Source organism: Phyllostomus discolor, chromosome 9, assembly GCF_004126475.2.
Source record: "Phyllostomus discolor isolate MPI-MPIP mPhyDis1 chromosome 9, mPhyDis1.pri.v3, whole genome shotgun sequence".
NCBI lineage: Eukaryota > Metazoa > Chordata > Mammalia > Chiroptera > Phyllostomidae > Phyllostomus > Phyllostomus discolor.
Window position 1 is genome coordinate 91885455 of NC_040911.2, and position 21993 is coordinate 91907447.

Sequence of the window (21993 nt, forward strand, 5' to 3'; positions counted from 1 at the left end):
AGAGCACCTAGCGAGCTTGGGACACGAGGAATGACACAGTGGTGAGTTCTCTGGGTCTTCTTCATTGCATCGTATATCCGAGATTTGGAGGTAAAGAAGCTGGCCACCTGGAAATGACAAATGGTGCAGACAAAAACAAAAACAAACAAACACCTTCCCAAAAAGCCTGCTCTAGCAAAGGACCAGGGAAAGGGGAAGTTAAAAACACACAGAGTGTTAGGACAAGACCCACTATACTCCAGGCCAATGACAGAGAACAAGTTGTGGCTCAGGATGCCCACACCAGCCAGGGCTGAGCGAGGAATCTGGACTTCTGCCTCCCCAGGTTGTGATAAGGAAGCCCACTCCCCTGCTGGGGTGGCGTCAAAGAGCCAACAGGGAGTGGGACTTTCATCCCCGACAGTCGTGAGATGCCCACCCCCGCTCGTGACATCAGCAAAGACTACAATACACAGAGAGCTGAACTTCCGTTTCTGCCCAGCAGTAATGAGAAACCGCCCCCCGCCGCCCCCCAGTGCCAGCAGGGGCTGACTGGGAACGTGAACTTTTCTACTCCCACCTGGTGGTAACCAGGTGGAGCGGCACACACTCACTGTTCCCCTGAAAGAGACGTCAGAGGTAGTCAGCCAAAACAGAAGTTTTAAATAAGGTTCTGAGTCTCACAATATAATAACCAAAATGTCCAGGTTTCTCTCAAAAATCACCATACCAAGAACCAGGAGGATCTCAAAGTGAATTAAAGATAATCAACAGATGCTAACACTGAAATGACAGAGATTTATATATAGTTATCTGACAGAAGAATTGAAAGCAGTCATCAATGAGTAATACTGAGCACACTCACCACTAATGAGAACAAAAGGTTCCATCAAAGAAACAAAATCCAAAGAACCAAAGGGAAGTTTTTTGTAGGAAAAATACAATAACCAAAAATACATAAATAAAAATAAAGAAGCCTCAACGGATAGGCTCAACAGCAGAATGGAGAAAGAAAAGAATCAGTACACCAGAAGACAGAAGAACAGAAAGTACCCAATGCGAACAACAGCGACACAAAGACTGAAAATAATTAAATAGACCTCAGGGGCCCACGGGACAGTAACCCGGGATCTGACACTGGTATCATCAGAGACCTAGAAGGGGAGGGAAAAGGGCTTGAAGAAACAACGGCTGAAAACTCCCCAAATTTGACAAAAGACTCATACCTACAGATTCAAGAAGGCAAGAAAAGCCACAGTAACAACATAAGTTAACAACACAGTTAAACTTCTTGAAAACTAAAGACAAAAAAAAAACAAACCAACATCTCGCAAGCATCAAGAGAGAAGACACCTTACCAATGGGGGAAAAACAACTTGAATGATGGTGGATTTCTCACCAGAAACCACGGAAGCCAGAAGGAAGTGGCACAACGTTTTTCAAGAGTAGGAAAAACACAACTGCCAACCCAGAATCCAACCCAGAATTCTGGATAATCCCAGAATATCCAGTGAAAATCCGGGGTTGGCCAAAAAGTCTGCATGGGGTTTTCCATAAAACAAAAGACATATTTTTTCATTTTCGCCAATAACTTTATTGATTTGGATATTCTGAGTATGTCGGCTATCTCCCGTGTGGGATAACATTGGTTATTCTCAATTAATGGCTCAATGTGATTGCTACCAACTTCAACTGGTCGACCTGACGGTGGAACATCATCCAGCGAGAAATCTCCAGCACGAAACCTCGAGAACCACTGATGACACGTTCCATCAGTCACAGCACCTTCTCCACACACCACACAGTCCTTTTTGTGCATTTCAGTTGCGTTTTTACCTTTCTTGAAATAATAAAGCATAATATGCTGAAAATGTTGCATATTTTCTTCCACCTTCAATATTAAAATGGCTACAGAAAAATTTACCAATTTTGATTTTTTTAAAACGCACACTGATATGGCAGCTGTCACAACACAATCTAACAAAATTGTTTCAAATGAAGTTAAAGACAACAAGGTACTACAAGAGCCATCGCACAGAAAAAAACGTATGAACTTTTTGGCCAAGCCAATATCCTTCAGGAAGGAAGGGAATATTGAGACATCTCACATAAAGAAAGACTAAGAGAACCGTCACCAGCAGAAATACCCTGAAAGAACGGCTACAGGAATTTCTCTGAACAGAACAGTTGGAACACCAAGAAGAAGAAAGAACATACCACAAAAATATGGGTAAATACAGTAGCCTTTACTTCTCCTCTCGCATTTTCTAAATTATATTTGATAGTTGTAACAAAAATTAAAACAATGTCTGATACGATCCTAAATGTATACAGGAGAAATATATAACAGTTATATTATAAATTGGGAAGGGCAAAAGACAGAAACTGTAAGTGCTACACTTCACTTGAACTGGTAAAATGAAGATACTAGTGGACTGTGGTATATTATGTATATATAATAAAATACCTAGAATAATCACTAAAAAGCTATAAAGATATAGCTAAATCAAAAAGTAGCTGTAAGAAAATATTCCAGTAACCCAGAGGAAGGCAGGAAAAAGAAAACAGAGAATTCAAAAGTAGAGAAAACAATAAAATGTCAGACTTCAGCCTATACGTATCAATTTACATTAACTGTATATGGCTCAATATACTGACCAGAAGACAGAGACTGGCAGAATGCATTAAAAAATGTGACATATTTACATGCTGTTTATAGGAAACTCACTTCAAGTATTATGATAAAAGTAGGCTGAAAGTAAAAACATAGAAAAAGATATCATATAAACATTAATCAAGGAAACCAGAAGTAGCTATAATAATATAAGATAAAGTAACCTCAGAGCATAAAAAACTATCAGAGACATTATATGATAGCAGAGTCAATCCGCCAAGAAGACATAAATCCTAGATGTGTATACACCAAACAACAGAGCTGCAAAGTATGTAAATCAAAAATCTGATAGAATTGAAAGGAGAAACAGACAAGTCCATAATTCTACTTGGAGACTTCAATACTCCGCTCTCAAGGACTGATGAAACAACCAGACAGGAAATCAGCCAGGACACAGAACTCAACAACAGTACCAACCAACAGAATTTAAAGTGACATTTGTACAACACTCCACTGAACAACAGCATGATACACATTTTTTTCGAGTGCCCATAGAACATACTAGATAGACTATCTCCTGGGCTATAAAACAAACCTTAACAAATTTAAAACAATTGAAATAATACAGAGCGTGCTTTCTGAACACAATGTAATCAACCTAGAAATCAAAACCAGAAAAATAACGGGTAAGTCTCCACTGAAAACTAAATTATACATGTCCAATAAATAATCCATGGTTCAAAAAGGAAGTCTCGACAGAAATTTGTTTGAAGCACATACATTGGAAATGGAGCTACAACGCAGCAGAACCTGTGGGGCACAACTGAAGCAGTGCTGAGAGGGAAGCGCACAGCGCTGAACATACGCGTTAAACAAGCAAGAAAGTCTCAAATCAGTGATTTAAGTGCCCACCCCAAAAATCTAGGTAAGGAGGAAAATACAGCCAAAGCAAGTAGAAGGAAGGTAGTAATACAGAGCAGAAATCAGTGCCATTAAAAACAGAAAAACAGCCCTGGCTGGTATGGCTCAGCGGACTGAGTGCTGGCCTGTGAACCAAAGGGTGCTGATTCGATTCCTAGTCGGGGCATATGCCTGGGTTGCAGGCTGGGTCCCCAGTCAGGGGTGTGAAGAGGCAACCTATTGATGTACCTCTCATATGTCTAAGTTCCTCTTCCTTTCTTTCTTCCTCCCTTCCCCTCTCTCTAAAAATTAATAAATAAAATCTTTAACAATAACAAAAACTATAGAGCAAACTAATGCAATGAAGGATTCTTTCACAAGATAAAGTAGAGAAATCTTTAGCGAGGCAAACAAAGGAAAACCGCCAATATCAGGAATGAAATAGGGAATTTCACCACAAATTCTGCAGACATCAAAAGGAAAAGAGAATATTCTGAACTGAACACACATACATTTGACAACTCAGATGAAACAGATCAATGTCTTGAAAAACATAAATTATCAAAACTTATCCAATATAAAACAGACAACTGGATTTATAATTTAAAAACTCCCCAAAAGGGCTCTCCAGGTCCAGATGTTTTCGCTGGAGAATCTTACTTAACACTTAAATAATTAACACCAATTCTAGACAATCTCCATCAGAAAACAGGAGGAAAGGGCATATCCACTTCATTTCATGAGGCTACCATGACCTCGAGCAAAATCAAAGACAGAACCAAAAGTCAACCACAGACCAATGTCCCTCATGAACAGAGATGCAAAAATCCTTAAGAATATATAGCAAATAGAATTCAACAACAAAAACCATGCACCATGACCACGTGGAGTTTATCCTAGTTTATCCAGGGATGTAAAGCTGGTTCAATACTTGAAAATCAATCAAAGTAAACTACCATATTAATAGGCTAAATAAGAAAAATCACATGACCATATTAATTGGCACAAATAGTGTATCTGACAAAATTCAACATCCATTCATGATACCAGAAAATCAGGAATACAGGAGAATATCTTCATCTTCAGTAAGGGACATCTACAAAAACCCTACAACTATCATTCTATTTAATGATGAAGAACTGAATGCCTAACTCCTAACATCAGAAACAAGGCAAGGACGTCTGCTCTCATCCCTCCCGTTCAACACGATGCTGGATGTTCCAGTCAGTGCAACAGAGCAAACAAAGGAAATACATGGCATGCAGATCAGGAAGGAAAGCACGTAACTGCCTATTTGCAGATGACATGTTTATTGACAAAGAAATCTCAAGAGACCTACAAAAATCTCCTAGAACTCATATAAATGGAAAGATATATAGTAAGCTTCAATATAGTAAAAAAAACAAAACAAAATAAAACCCACAATATAGTAAAGGTGTAAATTTTCCCCAAAGTGATGTGGGTTGAATGCAATTCCTATCAAAATTGCATCAAGAATTTCTGTAGCTATAGGTAAGGTTATTCTAAAACTTATATGGAAAGGCAAAGGAACAAGAACACTAAAATAATTTTTAAAAAGAAATGAGATGAATCAGTCTATCCAATTTATAACTTATTACATAGCTACAGTAATCAATACACATGCTGTTGATCTATAATAAATAGATCAAAGGAACAGAACAGAGAACCCAGAACAGACCCGCACAACCGTGTTCGACTGACTTTCTGACAAAGGAGCAGGTGCAGTTCACTGGAGTAAAGACGGCTTTTAGAAACAAGCAGTTCCAGACAACTGGATGTCGAAGGGTGAAGAAAATGAACCTCCATCTAGCCCTCTGCTTTCGTATGAAAATTAACTTAAAATGGATCACAGACTCAAATGCAAAGCTAAAAAATTTTTAGAAAAAAATAGAAGAAAATCTTCGGCATCTAAATCTCGGCAGAGTTCTTAGATTTGACACCAAAAACATGATCTATAAAAGGAAAAACTGAAAGCTGGATTTCATCAGAATCAAAAACTTTTGTTCTATAAAAGACAATGAACAAGATAAAAAGACAAACTACTGGATGGGAGAAAATATTTGCCAATCATATACTTCACAAAAGACTAGTATTTAAAATACATGTAGAACAATCAACAGTGAAACAAAGAAAGAAACAATGCAATTAGAAAATGGGCAAAGGACACAAAGGAGCATTGCATGCAGAGAAGTTCAGTAGATAACAAGATTAAACACCATTAGCAGCTTGCGAGAAGAAAATGAGACCTTGAGATAGCACTACATACCTATCAGAATGGCTCCATTAAAACCCGTGACAATACAAAAGCTAGTGAGAGTGAGGACACACTGCTGGTGGGAATACAAAATGGAACCGACACTCTGGAAAATGGTTTGGTAGTTTCATAAAAAACCCGAAACATGTAACTGCCACATCACCCAGCAATCACACTCCTGACACTCATCCCAGAGAAACAGAAGTGCACGTTCACATGCCATCTGTGTGGAGATGTTGACAGCGGCAGTGGCAACAGTCGGAACCCAGACACAGCGCAGTGCCCCTCAGTGGACGAGCGCTGAAACAAGCTGTGATGCCTCCACAGCACAGAACACGACTCAGCGACAAAAAGGAATTAATTTTGGTTACAGACAACCACCTGTGGGGAACTATGCTTAACAATGAAAGCCAATACCCAAAGATTACATGTTGGACGATTCCATTTATATAGTATTCCTAAAATGTCAGAATTACAGAAATGGAGAACAGGTTAGTGGCTGCCAGGGGTTCGGAAGGAGGTGAAGGCAGGAGGGAGCAGAGGTGGCGCCAGAAGGGCACCACGAGGGACCTCCGTGGCGGTGGAAGTGTCATGGCTGTCATCAATGCCAGCACCCTGGCTGTGATGGTGGGCGCTAGTTTCAACGGAAGGTTCGCAGGTGGGGAAATGGATATAAAAGGTACAGGGATCACTCTGTACTGTCTCTTACAATCACGCCTAGAATCTACAGTTGCCTCAAAGTTAAGTTTCTTTAGGATGAAAGCACAGTGCAGTCTGTATGTTGACAACGTGTATAATAAAATGTTGTGGAAAATGCAATGCGGTCGAATTGCCGAGACCACGGCTGAGATGGGGACCTGCCCCTTCGCGTCACAGACAACAGGGACGGCCCAGACAGCGCATCTGACTCACCGTCTGCTTCTGGAGGCCGTCTGCTTTGTCTTCGGTGTTGTCTTCTTTATCCACGTTGCCTCTAAGTAGAAGCAGAAGTAAATAAATAAATAAAAAGGACTCCCACACCACCTAGGAGCTCTTTGGCAACCAGGGTGCTTGTAAGAAAACCCCCTAAATTACAGAGCATAAAAAGTATTAGATCACTTTCTGCGCTCACAGGCCTCAAAATCTTATTTTTTCCAATGCCCTAACTTCTATGGGCAAGGACCTGCACTCCACTGAGACTTCAGCATCGACTCAGTCGTTGAGAAGCCAGCTAATCAGCAATGATTCTGTCACAGAGAAGCAATCACCACCCGTCAAGGGTTATCTGGGCATGCGGCTTTGAAAAAGACTCCTCTACTGAAGGCTGTGCAACCTGAGCCAGCCCTGAGGCCGCGCCAGTCCTGGGGTGCCGACCCCCAAGGCGCAGTAGGATGGATCGTCTCACAGAATCACTTACTTTCGGCAGCGGTCACTTCTTCGAAAGGGAGCACTGCCGAAACTTCCAAGAAAGGACATTTTGCCCTCTGCACCATCTCGCATTTGCCTCTAGGTCTGAAGCCTAATGTCATCTCTCTTTGTGAGGTTCTTAACTTGCTGATGTCTACCTGCTTTTCACGACTCCTAAAATTGCCTTCGAAGTATTCCTGTCTCGAATACTCTTATCTTTGCTGCTCCGATCATGGAGGCAGGAGAACCTCCTACTGTCACTGCCTGACCACAGAAAGAACAGCCATTCCATAAAAAAATGAACCTTCTGCCGCAGTCAGGTACCTCACACTCAGACATGTTTTCCCTGACCCGCAGATCTAACAACAACAACGCCGGTCACTGGGCATTTGTTAACGTCTCTCGGCTGCACCTTCATTCTCTGCCCATAGGAGACACCTCTGGGATAGAGAACGTCATCGTAGCCAAAGTGTTAAGCAGGGGCGAAGAACAGGTGGAAAACCCATTTCACTCTTTTCTCAGCCTTAGCAGGTAGTCAAGGGCCCCTGGCAACGCCACACTCACATCCCGGCCTGGCCACAGCCCCAGGCAACGAAAAGCAATATATGCCACTTTGGGGGAGAAGATCAGGTCAACAGCTTACCAAACACAAAGCAAAAGAACCAGTTTTCGGCTGTTCATTTAGCTTTCCTATGAATTTACACATTTGGAGGTTGTGCCAACAATAAATAATATTCGGGCAAAGAGGAGGCATCCATACTTTCTCGCACACAATTCAGGGATAAGGCTTAACTGCCATGGCCGTCAGGCAGTGGCTCCCAACCCCGCCTTAGCCACAGACCACGCAACCCTCAAATAGTGCTGGGGTTTCATCTGAGGAATTCCAGAGTCGGGAAGCCTGTGCTTGTGACTCTTCTTAGCTTTCTGCCAGGTCTGAGAGGTCTGAGTTCTCCTTCGAGGATCCTCTGACCAGGCAAGAGACAAGGGTGGGGAGCAGCTTGGGGAACCCATGAAGGGCAGGGGCTGGTACTTGGTTCAAAGTGCCTTAGGTCAAAGAAAAGGCCTCAGGTGTAACAGGGTGTAACCAAAGCAGCCACTTTGGAAGGCCACCCCGAGATGGCAAGGTTTAAAAGAGAAGCAAGACTGTGAGAAAGAGACTGTCAGCGCGCTAGACACATGTGGAAGGGGTCACAGAGTCGTTGGCATAACATGTTACATACCAGTGGGCCTATGCAGCTTCTCACCTCTCGGGAATGTCTGAGGTTCCATCCGCAACACCCTGTTCTGCAGACAAGGACTTCTCATCTGGCATGCCGACCTTCTCCAGGAAGCAAAGCGCTGGGTCGGCTCGCATGGCATTGTACCGCTCATACCCTGCTCAGGAGCAATGCGAAATGTCAGAAGTCAAGTCAGAACTCACAAAATCGGCCCTGGGCCCTGGATAGTCATTTTGTTTCCCTTACTAAATAAAAACAAAACAAAAATACTTATTTAGATGAACTAGATGAAGATCCTTGAGTTAAAGTAGATACTTCTGAGTAGTGCTTGACCAAAAGTGAAAGCCTGTATTACTCCTGTGTGTCTGACACACAGGCACAGATACAATTCTCACTCAGGCAAGTTGGATTTACAATTTCTTCCTCTCACCCCCCAGCTCCGGACACCCTGTTACTTCCTGCACAGGCCTTGTTTGCTTTCCGTCTAACTGTATCCTCTGTGTGGAAAAGGGAAGCGGAACACAGTGATGGATGCAAGAGATGAGATATAAAGAGGACTGTGGTTGTTAATTAGATTAAGATGGGTCTGTTGCCTCTGTATTCACCTCAGTACAAAATCCTAAATCCACTGGCCAGGGCTTTGGAATTGCCCCTCATCACATCCTCAAAGTCAAAACAGATGGAAAGTTTTCAAGAGAGACCTCAAAAGGGAGGCAAAACAATGAAAAAAAAATAACACCTTTACTTTGATAAAGCCCATGCACGATGATTTATTATTTCAATGAATCTAATGTAATCTTACACCGAGCCAGGATTTGGTCATGTAAAAGATCCAAATCTACTTGACTGCACTAGCCTGGCTGGGAATTCCTTCACGAGTATCAAAGCCCTTCGCCTGTTGCTCCTAGCAAACAGAGTCAATCTCCAGCTCCGTCGTATGCACAGAGAGACCCGTCACACGTCGTGGAAGATGCTGAATCTCACAAGAGAACCAGCTTAGGTGGGTGGAAATAACAGACTTGATTTTACTTTGTTGGATGTCACTTTTATATATTTTTTTGTTCTGTCACTGTTGACACAGCTCTATCCTTCACCATGTAGGCAGCACCTGGTACTTTTTCTCTGCAGCGTTACGGTGCTCATCTTTTAATCCCAGTGACTGTTCCATCTCGATGACAGATGCTGCCTGCATGAGACATATGACAGGAGGCTCTGGGTTGCTTTGTTCTTCTTTAGTCACTTATTCCACAGGGCGATGACGGACATATGATCACAGGCTGCCCGAAAGGCAACAATCCAGCCAGGAGAGGGTCTGATTTAGACTCTGGAGGAGATTGGGCCCATGAAGCCAACCACAGCCATCTGTCTAACAAAGTCTAGGATGATTCAATGTTACCATCCAACGAAAGGGGTGCGGTCCTATCCACGAGGGAGCTAGTATGCATGTGCGGCTCAGGACCAGTCCCCCAGCACTGGGTTTCCCCCATCTTTGCAGGGTGTCCGCTTAACTCATTACATACTGCAATGTGCGCTGAGGGCACCACAAACAGCACCTTCCTGGCATCTGCCCGTCGGCCTTGACTTTGAATATCAAGTTCACCTCAACTAGCAGTCTGGGAGAATATGAATGGAATGAGTGACGTATCATCTTAAGGTCTCACAGATGTGCTCAGGAAATCCTAGGAATTAATTTATACTCCCTCCGAACTCCCCAAAACCCCTGCTTCGTAGAACATAAGAGTTTTAAATTTGAAGTGGCCTCAGACACCATCTAGTTGACCCTTCACCATTTTTGATGAGACTAAGAGGTAAGAGGGGTAAATGGGTTAATCTCACTACCCTACACCCTAATCAGGGATATGAAACTTGCAGGTGTGGTGCCAATATTAACCCGACCTTCCTAGGACAGAAAGGGTCCTGGGTCTCCTTGGAGTCCTGCCCTCTTTTACATGTTCCGAAGCGACACTGTAAGTCACAGTTTCCTGCTGAATTGTACCTGTCGTCATTGGGTACTGACTCTCTGTGTCCCAAGTTATGCTTTTTACCTTAAACACTTATCGTATGATAGTGGCTTTGCCGTACCAGGTTTTCACTTTGTTTTGGTTGTTGGTATTTGCCTGAACTACCTGGTCCCACCTCTCTGATGTCAATCTCATTTTACCTCCCACCACATCTTCTTCAGGTCCCCACTGCTTCATCTCGCAGAAGCACGCTCTTCCAGTCTGCTTCCCTGGGCCAGTCAGGAAGGCCTTCCTTGCCCTCCTTTCCTGTAGGGGCCTGTCTCCCGTTTCAGTGTAGGTCAAACACCCAGACCCTCTGCTCTGCTGTCCTATCAGCTCCTGAGCTTTCAGCTCTCACTTTAAGTGACCTCTCCATTTGGGGATTTCCTTTATCTGTTTCAGGCTCAGCTAGGTAGTGTAACACTGTCACAATTCACCTAGGATTTCTGTACCTCTGTGGTCAAGGTGTTGGGTTGGAGAAGGGAGAGGAGGCATCTGAATTCTATCTGCCATACTGCTGGGACTACAGGTGCATCCTTTGACACCACCCTGTCTCAATCAGGGATTTGGCAACGTGCTCCAAAGCCATCACTAAAATGAAACGCAGGGACAGCAGACTTTCCAAGTGCAGATGCTCTGGAACGTGGCTGCCTCCAGCAGCCTGTCTACTTCTAGGTTCTTTCCAAAGTTAGATTAAACCAGGTTTCAATTACACTGGGGTCCCTTGTGCTTAGAAGGGAGGTCACATGCTGCTTCTTCCCACTTCAGAGTTGAGTGAGCTCTAGCCCTGTACCACCCAACAGAGGAGCCACACATGGCTATTTTAATTAAAATTACATAAAATAAAAAATACAGTTGCTCATTTCTATTAGCTGCATTTCAAGTATTCAACAGCCACTGTCTCCTCTATAGCACACTCCCAGTGTGGAAAAAGGACATTTCCGTGATCACAGGCAGTCCGGTGGCAGCGCTGTCCTAGCCCAGCCCCAGGGGTCTGACAAAGCTCTCGGCAGCACTAGGCCGGGATCCCGCAGCCAGCACTTGAAACACCAGAATCCAGGTTTTGGGGGAATTCCTTATTAAAGTATCCCTCAGTATCCAGGGAAGTTTCGTTCTAGGATACCCCCAAGGATATCAAAATCCACGGACACTCAAGTCCCTTATTGAAACTGGCATAGTATTCGCATATGATCGATATTTGCATAGACACTACAGCAGTATTAAGCGTAGTACTTGGCATATGGCAAATTCAAGTTTTGCTTTTTGGAACTTTCTGGGTTTTTAAAAAAGTATTCTTTATCTCTGTTTGGTTGAATCCGTGAATGTGAAGCCCGCAGATACGGAGGAAATGCAACTGGTCAGCCTGTAAGAGCTGAAGAACTCCACTCACAGGGCATGTGTTAGAAAGTTTACATCCAAAGGTGAGTGACAAGCGGCAGTGGAACGGCATCAAGCGTCCACTATGCACCAAGCACTGTTCTAGGCAGTTTACCTGCAGTGTCTTATTTAATCTTCCAACGACTCTTCAGGTGGGTTGTTTTGAAGGTATTCCCCTGTGCAGGTAGGTAATTTGATCAGAGATGTTCATGAGCTGCCCAAGGCCAGAGAGTTAGTAAGTGGCAGAGCTGGCAGCAAAAGCCAGGTATAACGAACCCTTCCCACTTTAAACCCCGTTACCCAGTTAAAATTTCAGTTACCTCGCCAGGCAGAGAAGGTGCGTACCAAGCACACAACAGTGACTGTCACCTGGCACTTTCATTATTCATTTAACTGTCGGCTGAAAGCAAGGGCAGGTGCTCAGAGCAGTGCCGGAAGTGACAGACAGGGGCACTTATTTCAGCTTCAAAGCTGCTCAGAAACTTCTCGATTCCCCTAGTCTCCTGCTTACCACATTAAAAAAAAGAAGGAAAAGGATACCCACACCATCTTCAAGTCTCAAATTTTATATCCAACAGGGCAAACCAGAAATATGGAGGTTACCTGGAATGATCTTAGAATTTTGTGTACATATGAAATGCTAAAACCTTACCATTTCCCTCATTTACTCCTTTCTGTGAGAAAAACGAGGTGCAAGTGAGAAAAGGAAGGGACAACTGTAATAGCATAAACAAGAAAACACCATTTAAAAAATGAAGGAAGAAAATGACAGGTGCCACCACATGCGGGGCCCCTGGCCAGAAGCTGGGGCGCCGGGAGCAAAGGAACACAGGCCTGCCCCAGGCCCGAGGGCGCACAGACCTGTGCGAGGAAGACACCGGTCTCTACGGCCACAGTCACCCTCACAAAGCTCCCCACGGACCTTAGCATTCACTGTAATTTCTTGGCTCACATTCACCTGGCTGAAATTCCAAGAGGGCAGAGGTAAGGCTCTACTTTCTAAGGGACGTGCAACAGGACTGCGGAGTTTTCAGGAAAGGGGGGACGTTCACTGAAATACACACCATGCTTGAACACGCCAATCAGAAGAGACTTATCGGCCTCAGCATCCCACCAATCCACCGGGATCTCCACGTAGTCGATGTCGGGCAGAGGCACTTCCAGCTCCCTGTGGAAGGAAGGGTGTAAACTCAGGGTTCCTTGAACACAGACAGAAAACAACATAAGAGCTACTGGTTGGACCCCGGTATTAAGCCACATGCCTAGCTACATGCTCAGACACAAAGTAACAAGGATGCAGAAGGCTGTGGGCCAAGATTTCTTAGACAGGGCTTTCTGTCGGGTTCACCCAGCGAGCTATCCCCACATGTGTACTTGACTTCTAGGCTCCACCTTAGACTGCCTGACACACCTCTTGGAGAACTTAGTCAGTATGGGGTGGGACCTTTGGACCTGCATGTACAAGGTAGTTCTGATGTGCACCTTCAGCTGAGAACCACAGCAAAATCCACCTATATATTATTTATCTGAAGGGAGAACACCCCTCGAATGATTTAATTTATCCACGATCAAGTGCGGGAAAAACAAGTGTCCAAATCACCTTGGCACAACATGTAAGGGATGTCAGGCACGATCTGAGAGCGTCGGGACACTGGGCTTGGTACACGCAGGGGCGTGAGGAGAGCCCTTCAGAAAACAGGGGCCACGGGTCTGCAGGGTCAAGCGTGATCGCACACTGCACTGCGCCTGGCCAAGGCGAGGCTAAAACTCACTCTACGGAGCAGACATGAAGGGATCAGCAGGCCTGCACCATCTGCCCCTCTCTGAATTCTGTCCATGTTCTGAGAGCTCACACAGACCCTCGGCTCACTGTCTTCATTTGTCTGGACACAGGGGAGAACATCTACCTGCCGGGCTCCTCTCTCCCACCTTCCAGCTTCCAGGATGGTCCCGCTGTAGCATTTGGAGTTTCTTGTTCCATCAGGTTCTGCTTACTGTGACCCAGGACTGACTGTCCCTTGCCAGGCCCAGCGCCCCCTATGGGGATGGTATCCCCCGGCCCCACCTCTCCAGGCAGAGGTCCCTATCTGGCTCCACGGCAGACCCACTGCACTGCTGCATGGTGCCACGGGCCGAATGACTTCCTGAAGTGAACTATTATTCATTCCTACTGACGATGTCTCTGCAATAAGACTTTAAACTGGACGAGACCAGAGAGAGCTAGGATCGAGGAAGGCAGAAGAAAGGAGGGAAGAGTGTGTGTAATGAACTCACACTCTCCACGCTCTACCTAGCTTCCGCCTCTCTACATCTATCTACATGTCTGGGGACTTGTGCCAAGTAACACGTAATACAAATGATAGGACTGAATTCTGCTGCATTTATGACTCACAAATTGAACCTTTTTACCAAAACACTCAATCTCCCTACCTCTCCTAAAAGAGACTATAGTAGCTACAGAAAGCAGAGCAGGTCCTACCAGTCACCGTGATGATGGCTCTGGATTACAAGCTGCCCCGTGGACAGGACCATCAGTGTCCAGAAACCACAGCCCCACCCAGGGAATCTCAAAGCAGAGGTCAGTCACACCACTTCCGGTGTCTGTTGGGAATGATGAGCACTGCCCAGGGCTGGGGCACACCACACGTGGGGGGCAGGTGAAGGAGGCTGCCTGGCCATCCCACCTACGGACTGGGACTATCAGACAGCTGCACCAGGTGGAAGATGGGGGTTTGGCAGCCTTATTTCCCCCAATGCTGGGAGGTTCCCACAGGATTCTATGGCTCTGGAAACACTACTTTACAAGACCAAGGTGCAAGAGGTCAAAACAGGTCAGAGGCGAGAGGATCAGCAAATAAAGGTGAAGCATCACATGCAGAAAAGTACTAAGGCCAAGAATGGGATTCCAAGCAGAACTTCTGGTGTATACGTATCAGATCAAGCAAATCAAAGTAATTAATACTCATTCTACAATACTTAGTTAAGGTAGTGAAATGACTGTTTGGAAAAAATTTTACAACAACTGCTGGGACAAAAAAATTACCTTAAAACCTCCCCAAAAGCTGTGTTTCCAGGGAAGTGTTTCCTCCCTGGTTTCCCGCAGTTGACCTGTCCTCGCTCCGCCTCGGCCTGCTCCCCCGCCTGGGTCACTATGGGCGGGGTGGGGACACGGGCCTCCGGAAGCACCGGCGTATTTGCCCATTTCCAGGAACAGGCACTCTTCATGGCAACTCTTTACCACTGAGAGCTAGGACTGACTTGTCTTACCTGGCGGGAGTTCCTTCAAACGCTTTATCAGCTGCTTCTCCCAGTATTTCTGCTTTTAGGTAGTAGAGCATCCGGACTCGCAAAAGTACCCTATGAAAGGCAAACACATTACAACGCAAACACATTAGAACACAGGAGCTGCCTGTGAACCGTCCTCCATCCCCCAGCTGCAACAGGGAAGTTCTGGGCCTTCCCATGTCATTAGTGATACGATTTCCCCATTTTACACAAGAAAATGTATCTCATCAGTCATCTGTTATCAGTGGTCCCCCACCTCTTTGGCACTAGGACCAGTTTCGTGGAAGACAATTTCTCCACGGACCAGGTAGAGGGGATGGTTTCAGGATGAGTCAAATGCACTATGTTCAAGCTCACCTCCTGCTGTGTGGCCTGCTTCCTAACAGACCCAGACTGGTACTGGTCTGTGGCCCAGAGGTTGGGGAGCCTGGTGTTAAGTCACCCTGTGAGCCCCGTGAGGCGGAGGGACCGCAGAAACACCACTCCTCCTGCTGGTCCTTAAAGAGTACTCACAGCTTCTTCGTGGCTGCAATGGTCCCTGAGGCAGAGCTGCCTTCCAAGAGGAGGGTTACCAATTTACTAGCTTACGGAATTTGAGTCATGCTGAGTGATGATGCTTTTAAACAGTTTCACTTGCACGTGGTTAGAGGAACATTTTAAAGTCCTTCTCATGGCAACAGTGTCAGAGAGTAACGCCTCTTCTCCTGAGACGCTCAGCTCACTGATTCTGCATGGGCCACACTCAGGCACCAAACACATCTGCCGCAAGGCCATCGAGGAAGTACCTGCTGGGAACTACTGTGTGCCCTGCACCGTGCCGGGTATCGTGAGGCACGCAACGGAAGCAAACGGTTTAACCCCGTCCTTGAGGAGCCCACCGCAGCCTAACTGTGAGGCGACACCAAGCAAGCAAGAATCAGAGCACGGAGACGACAGTGGGGCCGGGGAGGGAAAGGCTCGCCGACGCAAAACCAGGGCGGAAGCTAAGGCGGGCACAGAGAAGCTGACCGCGCCCCCGGGCGTGCTTCGTGTCCCAGCTGAGCTGCAGAGGTTTGGAAGATTACCTGTAACTCGCTCAAAAGCAGTCACAAAATGAAGGCTAGCTACCAAATATAAAAAATAAGCCAATTTACACATACTGATAGAGGAACTGATCTCTACATAAGTTGTTCAAAATTAGAGAGAGAAAAAAAAGGAAGGAAGGAAGGAAGGAAGGAAGGGAGGGAAGAAGGAAATGTAAAGTGTGTTATTTTCAGGAATAAACAATATGAAAAGCGTATTAAGTATTTTGGGGAAGATAAAAGAAGACTACACTCGCCTGTGCTAACCCACGCACAGAGTGTCTCTGGAAGAGTCAGGTCAACAGTGGTTGCCTTTGGAGTAGGAAAGGGGGGCCTTGGAGGTAGGAGAAAACTAACATTTAAAAATTTTTTAACACATCTGTTTATTACCTATTCAACAGATGTTAATAATAAAGGGCTGAGGTCTCTATAAAAGTGTAATTTCTGCCTTGACTGGGGTGGCTCTCAGTTAGGTGTCACCCCACAAAGCGATGGGTCGCTGGTTCAATTCCCAGTCAGGGCACAAGCCTGGTTTGCAGGCCTAGTCCTCGGTTGAGGCGAGTGTGTGAGGCAGCTGACTGATGTTTCTCTCTTCTTTCTACCTACCTTCCCTTCTCTCTAAAAATAAATAAATAAAATCTTAAAAAAGTTAAAAAGCATTAAGTTCTTAGATGCAGGCAGAAAGTGCCACTACGGGCTCAAGTTGTAGGTAGCAACACACAAAATGTGAGCTTTTAGATGGGAAAAAAATCTAGCTTTTCTGGTACGCCACTCCTTACCCTCAACTGGCAATCAACTCGAATAATTTTGAATTTTCTTCTTTTTTAAAAAACTCAGAGAATATAGGAATTTACAAACATCACTGATCTTTCCACCTGGCTGGCAGCCTTAGGGGGCACCGGAACGAGGGTGTTAGGTGGAGAGCTCCTGTCCGCTGAGGTCTGGCTCCGTCCAAGTAAGGGTTTCCTGAAGACGTACGATACGCAGACCTGTCCCTATTCGAGTAAAGAGAGGCCAAGGTGCTAATATTGGGTAGTATCTACCACACGAGAGAAGAGAATTTAAAGCCAACAGTATTCACTTCTTATGAGAAGCAATCAATTCAGCGGACAGACGGACACCTCCTCTAGGAGAGCCACCTCCTCCCAGAGCGTGATGACGACCCCAGCTGGAGCCGGTCTGGAACACCCTTACTTCAGCCAAATGAGACCCGTTAGTATTTTGGGGACACTACTGCTTTTTCTCTCATCTCTTCTTTATTTAAAAAACCAAAACCAAAAACGTGTTGATATGAAATATACTCCCCAAAAGTGCACTCTGCGTAAGCCTAAGTAAGTCTTGATGGGACTCGGACAGACCGGACGCACACGTGCATGCAGCATCCAGGTCAGGAAGCAGGACGTTGCCCCGAAGGCCCCTGGGAAGCCCTCCAGTCGCTGCCCTCGGCCCTGGACGAATCATCGCTGTCCCGACTTAGCTCAGATTTGAAGTAGCTGCTTTTTACAGTTCTGTAGATGATAAGTTCATGTCCCTAAATACCATACTATTAATAACAAACAGCGCTTTGAGTACTTACTATGTGCCAACAGGTATTAGCTCACTTAATCCCCACAATAATTCGAAGAGGTAGGAATTATTATTAATCCCATTTTCTAGGTGAAGAAAAGGCACACAGAGGTTAAAGAATTCACCTGCTGGTCAGCAATGGGGTCAGGATTTACATCCAGGCAGCCCTGACCCCAGAGCCTGTCTTAACCCCCTTCCGCTGTCAGGGTGGCAGTAAACTTGCTAATTAAGACAAATCATAATCTAGAAACTCAAGGGCCAGTTATGCTGGAGAAATTCTGCCTGTTTTCCATGCATCTCAGGATAGAATCAAGAACCAAGATCAAGGGATGGAAGTTTCAAGGAAGCAGATTTTAGATTTAATACACAGAAGGACAATTAATTAGAATCATCTGGTAATTAAGCGCGCCTTGCCGAGAAACGGCAAACTCCCATCAGTGGGACGGCTCCTCAGAGGCCGGGAGACGTCCTGCCAGGACACTGCCAACGGAACTCCCACACCGAGTCCGAGTCTCTAGGTCGTGTTGGGCCAGAACTGAAGAGGACAGTGGCCTCCGTTAGGCTCACAGTAATGCACAGCAGTCAGCAGCTTCCAACTGGAACTGGGGGAAGTGCTTTACTGCTTTCTTCTTCATCCCCAGGTCAGGCATGCGCTCTGGAAAGGTTTTGCGGGCGGTGGGTAGAAATGTTCAGAAATTCCTCGAAGGCCAAAACTGGTTCTGGTTGTCACCTGTGACCACCTCTGCAGGCACAGAGGCCAGTCCTGTGGCAGCCTCTCCAGCTCAGCCTATTTTCAGCGCTCCAGACCCACAGCTACAGCTGTGGATGGAACAGCCAAGTGTTGCTGCTGTAACTGAACAAGGCAAAGCCGGAGTCCTTCGTTTTGCTCTTCATCTTTTAGTGAACAAAACGATTCTCATTCCACACACTACGGATTCTTCCTTAGTCATGTGTCTCATTTTGACCCTTTCTCCCCAATTCTACAGTAAGCGCCCTAATCTAGGTCCCTATGATCAACACTTAAGTAATGACAGAACTCTTCTAGTTGGCCATTCAGCTCTAGGTTTACCTACTCCATCTTGCAAATTACTGCCAGGTTAATTTTTCTCCCCAAATACCATATTTGTATCAGATGTCTCACCCGTTCAAGAAATAATGGTTGCTTCATGTTTATACCAGAGTCCTCGGGCAGCCCACCACTCCAGGCCTGCCGCCAGCAAGTCCTCCTGGTCAGCCAGCCTCCTGTCTCCCAGGTGGGGACTCTGACTCAGTCATACTGACGTGACGGGGGTCCTGCACCATTCAGGCTCTACTGTCAACAGCATGTGACCTTTACGTCCGAGATCCAGGCCGACTGTGCCCAAAGAGCTTGGACTTTTGGGTACAGTAGTTTTATTACAGTATTGGGCAGGAAACCTATCTTCAAATATTTGGAAGGAAAGGAAAGGATTGGATTTCATCTGTTGTAAGAAAAAAAAAACCCACAACCCAACAACACCTATAGAACCATTAGGTTGATGTTATGGTATAGAGAAGAAGGAAAAACCAAGCAAATCTTATAAGATATTAAATTCTTTTTTAAACAAGGTTTTATTTATTTATTTTTGGAGAGGGGAAGGGAGGGAGAAAGAGAGAGAGAGAGAGAAACATCAATTAGTTGCCTCTCGTACACGCCCTGATGGGGGACCGAACCCACCACCCAGGCATGTGCCCTGACGAGGAATTGAACCAGCCACCTTTCACTTTGTGGGATGATGTTGAACCAACTGAGCCACCCTGGTCAGGGCTAAGGTACTAAACTCTTTATAATCAGGGGTATGTAAGCAGAGGCCTTCTCACTGCCTTCAGAATGCCAGGGATATACTACTTGCATGATCTAGGAAGCTGGATAAGGTTTCCAAGGGTCCTTTTAATTCTAACAGATACATGTACAGTGATGCAAACATCCATGTGCAAACTTGTCACTGTTTTTGTGGCTAAGTGCCTTAACTCCTCCTTGGCAGTAGGGACAACTGCCAGAAAGGAGTGCAGGGGACACACTCACTTGTTGCAATGTTGTTTCAGGTGTTTCTTGTAGCCATCATCATGCAAGACAACCTCAGGGTTGCAGGTGGCCAGCCAGTCTGCATTCTTTAACTCTGGAAGCAGCAGCTGGTTCTTCGTCTTCTTCCCCTTCCTCCCTCTGGGGACTGGAGCAGACAACCCTGAAACAGAAAGGCAGGTCGATGAGACAAGGCAGCTTAATTTAAACATGGGTGTTAGAATGGAGCTGCGCTGGGCTTGCAAAGAGGCAGCTAGGCTGTGTGTGGCGGCACCAACAACAGTCCCTGTCCCTCAGTGCACCAAAGAGTGCTGGTACGCAGAGATGTGCCCGGTCCCCACTTAGTAAACCCCAGGACCATAACCTCCGCCCTTTGGGAACTTACAACCTATCCAGGGATCAGGAGCAGTCGGTCTGAAACCTGAATGTGAGCTATGGCCAAGCACAGGGAAGGAAAAGCACAGCACAAGAAAGGCACAGACAGAGGTGGAGTGGAGACAGCACCATGAAACGCAAAGACACACCATGGACACACAGCTGAGCCCCCAATTCAGAGGAGGAACCCCTGTGATATGCAAGTTAGGGGCAGGGCTGGCATGTGGGCAGTGTTTTAGTCCTGAAACGGAGCATCATGGTAGCTCTGGAAGACTCTGAGAGAGGACTAAAGAATCATCATCTTTTCCCACAGGTAACGTTCTGAAACATATCCGAGAAAGAGAGACCCCTCGCAGCACAGTAACATGGACCAACACAGGAAGAGGGAGGGGAGTGCAGGAGAGTCCGTGCTTCTCAGCCCACCTCTCACCTGAGTGGTTCTGGAGGGTCTGGGCCTGCCCATCTTTGGTAGGTGTGATCAGTTCCCAGATGAAACTCTTGATCTTCTCATCCCCCTTGTAATGCTTGACACAGTACACCAGCAGGGCACGGCAAATCATCTCCATGTCCTTTTCATTCAGATGCCACTTGAATCGCCCGTGGGTCAGGATGTCCTTCCATCGGCCCCAGCTGAGAGTGGAAACACAGAGGGTGATGGAGAGAGCAAGGGCCATGCATGCCCTCGACACTGCGGAGCAAACAGGAGCCAGGAGAGCTTCTCGTCCTCTGCCGGGTGTATTAGTTACCCAGACAGCTTTGTCCTGAAAGGCCTTGGAGGACTGCATGCTGTAGCATACCAAATGTCACTGAGGTGGCCTGGACACTGGACACTGAGAGCTTTATAGGGTCACTAGGTTGTTAGGAAGAGAGGAACAAAAGTATTTGGAGTGGGGAGTAAAAATATGGAATTAAAACAGAGTCCAGCTGCAGTATTCAAAAACAATGGTGAGCTCCTAGAAGCTCAATCTCCTATTTCTACCAGAGCCAGAGAGCCTCAGCAGTAACATCTGTTGCACTGACTCCTTATATATCCTTGGGGTAAAAAAGCAGGAAATTAGTACCAGGCAGCAAATAAGTAGCACAGACAGAAAATCCCGGCACGTCTACAATGCAGCAGCGGAGCACACAATGCCGGGCGGGGGGGGGGGGGGGGGGGTGGGGGGGGGGTGCGCGCGTGCCTTGGGGCAGGGCGGGGAGGGTCTTGGGCAGAAAGCACAGTTCACTCCTGCTCTAACAGAGCCTCCACCAGCCCACAACTCCAAACAACTCACGGGCAAGGCCGATACCCACCCAAAGATGAGCAGGTTCTTCTCTACCCGGAAGCATTCAGCTCGGAGGTAGCGTCTGGTTTTGTCATTGAGGCGCCTGGACCTTGTGGGCCTTTCGTCAGAGTCGCTGTCTAACTCTGAAAATTCCATGAGCTCATCCTCCTCAAAGGAATTGTAGTGTTTGGTCTGCTTTCTCACTCGAGGCCGGTCAATCACTAAGCTTTCCTAGAAACAGAGAGACACTGGGGAGAAAGCCCTGCTTGCTTCTCTCTACCCCCGCCGCAAGGCAAAAGCACAACCTGTCGACACTACTCAGGACACGCGTGGGAAAGAATCGCACCCTGGTCTCACCCTCCAGCAGGAAAGGCTCTCCCCAGCACACCTGCTGTGTCTACAACAAGCAGAGGGGACTCTCTGGGACTTGCTGAAGTTGACGTGTTCCCCAGCCCCTAGAGCTGTCCACCACCATCTGTTGTCCCTGCAGTCATTCTAATGGGCATGGGCAGGCAAGACCCCCCAGTGGCCAGAGCAGCAGTCCGCTGTTGACAGCGAAGGCTGGAGTGGTGCCCCCCAGGTGTTCTGCCCAGCAGGCAGAGGCAGTCTGCGCTCTGGAGACAGGGCGAATCGGAGAACTCCATCTGCTCAGCAA

General features: G+C 46.3%; 1 protein-coding gene across 1 annotated transcript in view; it reads right to left on the minus strand.

Moving 5' to 3' along the window:
- Positions 1-21993, minus strand: part of CHD6 (chromodomain helicase DNA binding protein 6) — a 169322-nt gene that overhangs the window by 29248 nt on the left and 118081 nt on the right. The window contains exons 21-27 of the mRNA XM_028525117.2: positions 21367-21569; positions 20507-20706; positions 19705-19864; positions 15016-15105; positions 12813-12916; positions 8399-8528; positions 6681-6741 (exon numbers count right to left, since the gene is read on the minus strand). Of these exons, the coding sequence (XP_028380918.1) occupies positions 6681-6741; positions 8399-8528; positions 12813-12916; positions 15016-15105; positions 19705-19864; positions 20507-20706; positions 21367-21569 (948 nt within the window). The remainder of the gene's footprint in view (positions 1-6680; positions 6742-8398; positions 8529-12812; positions 12917-15015; positions 15106-19704; positions 19865-20506; positions 20707-21366; positions 21570-21993) is intronic.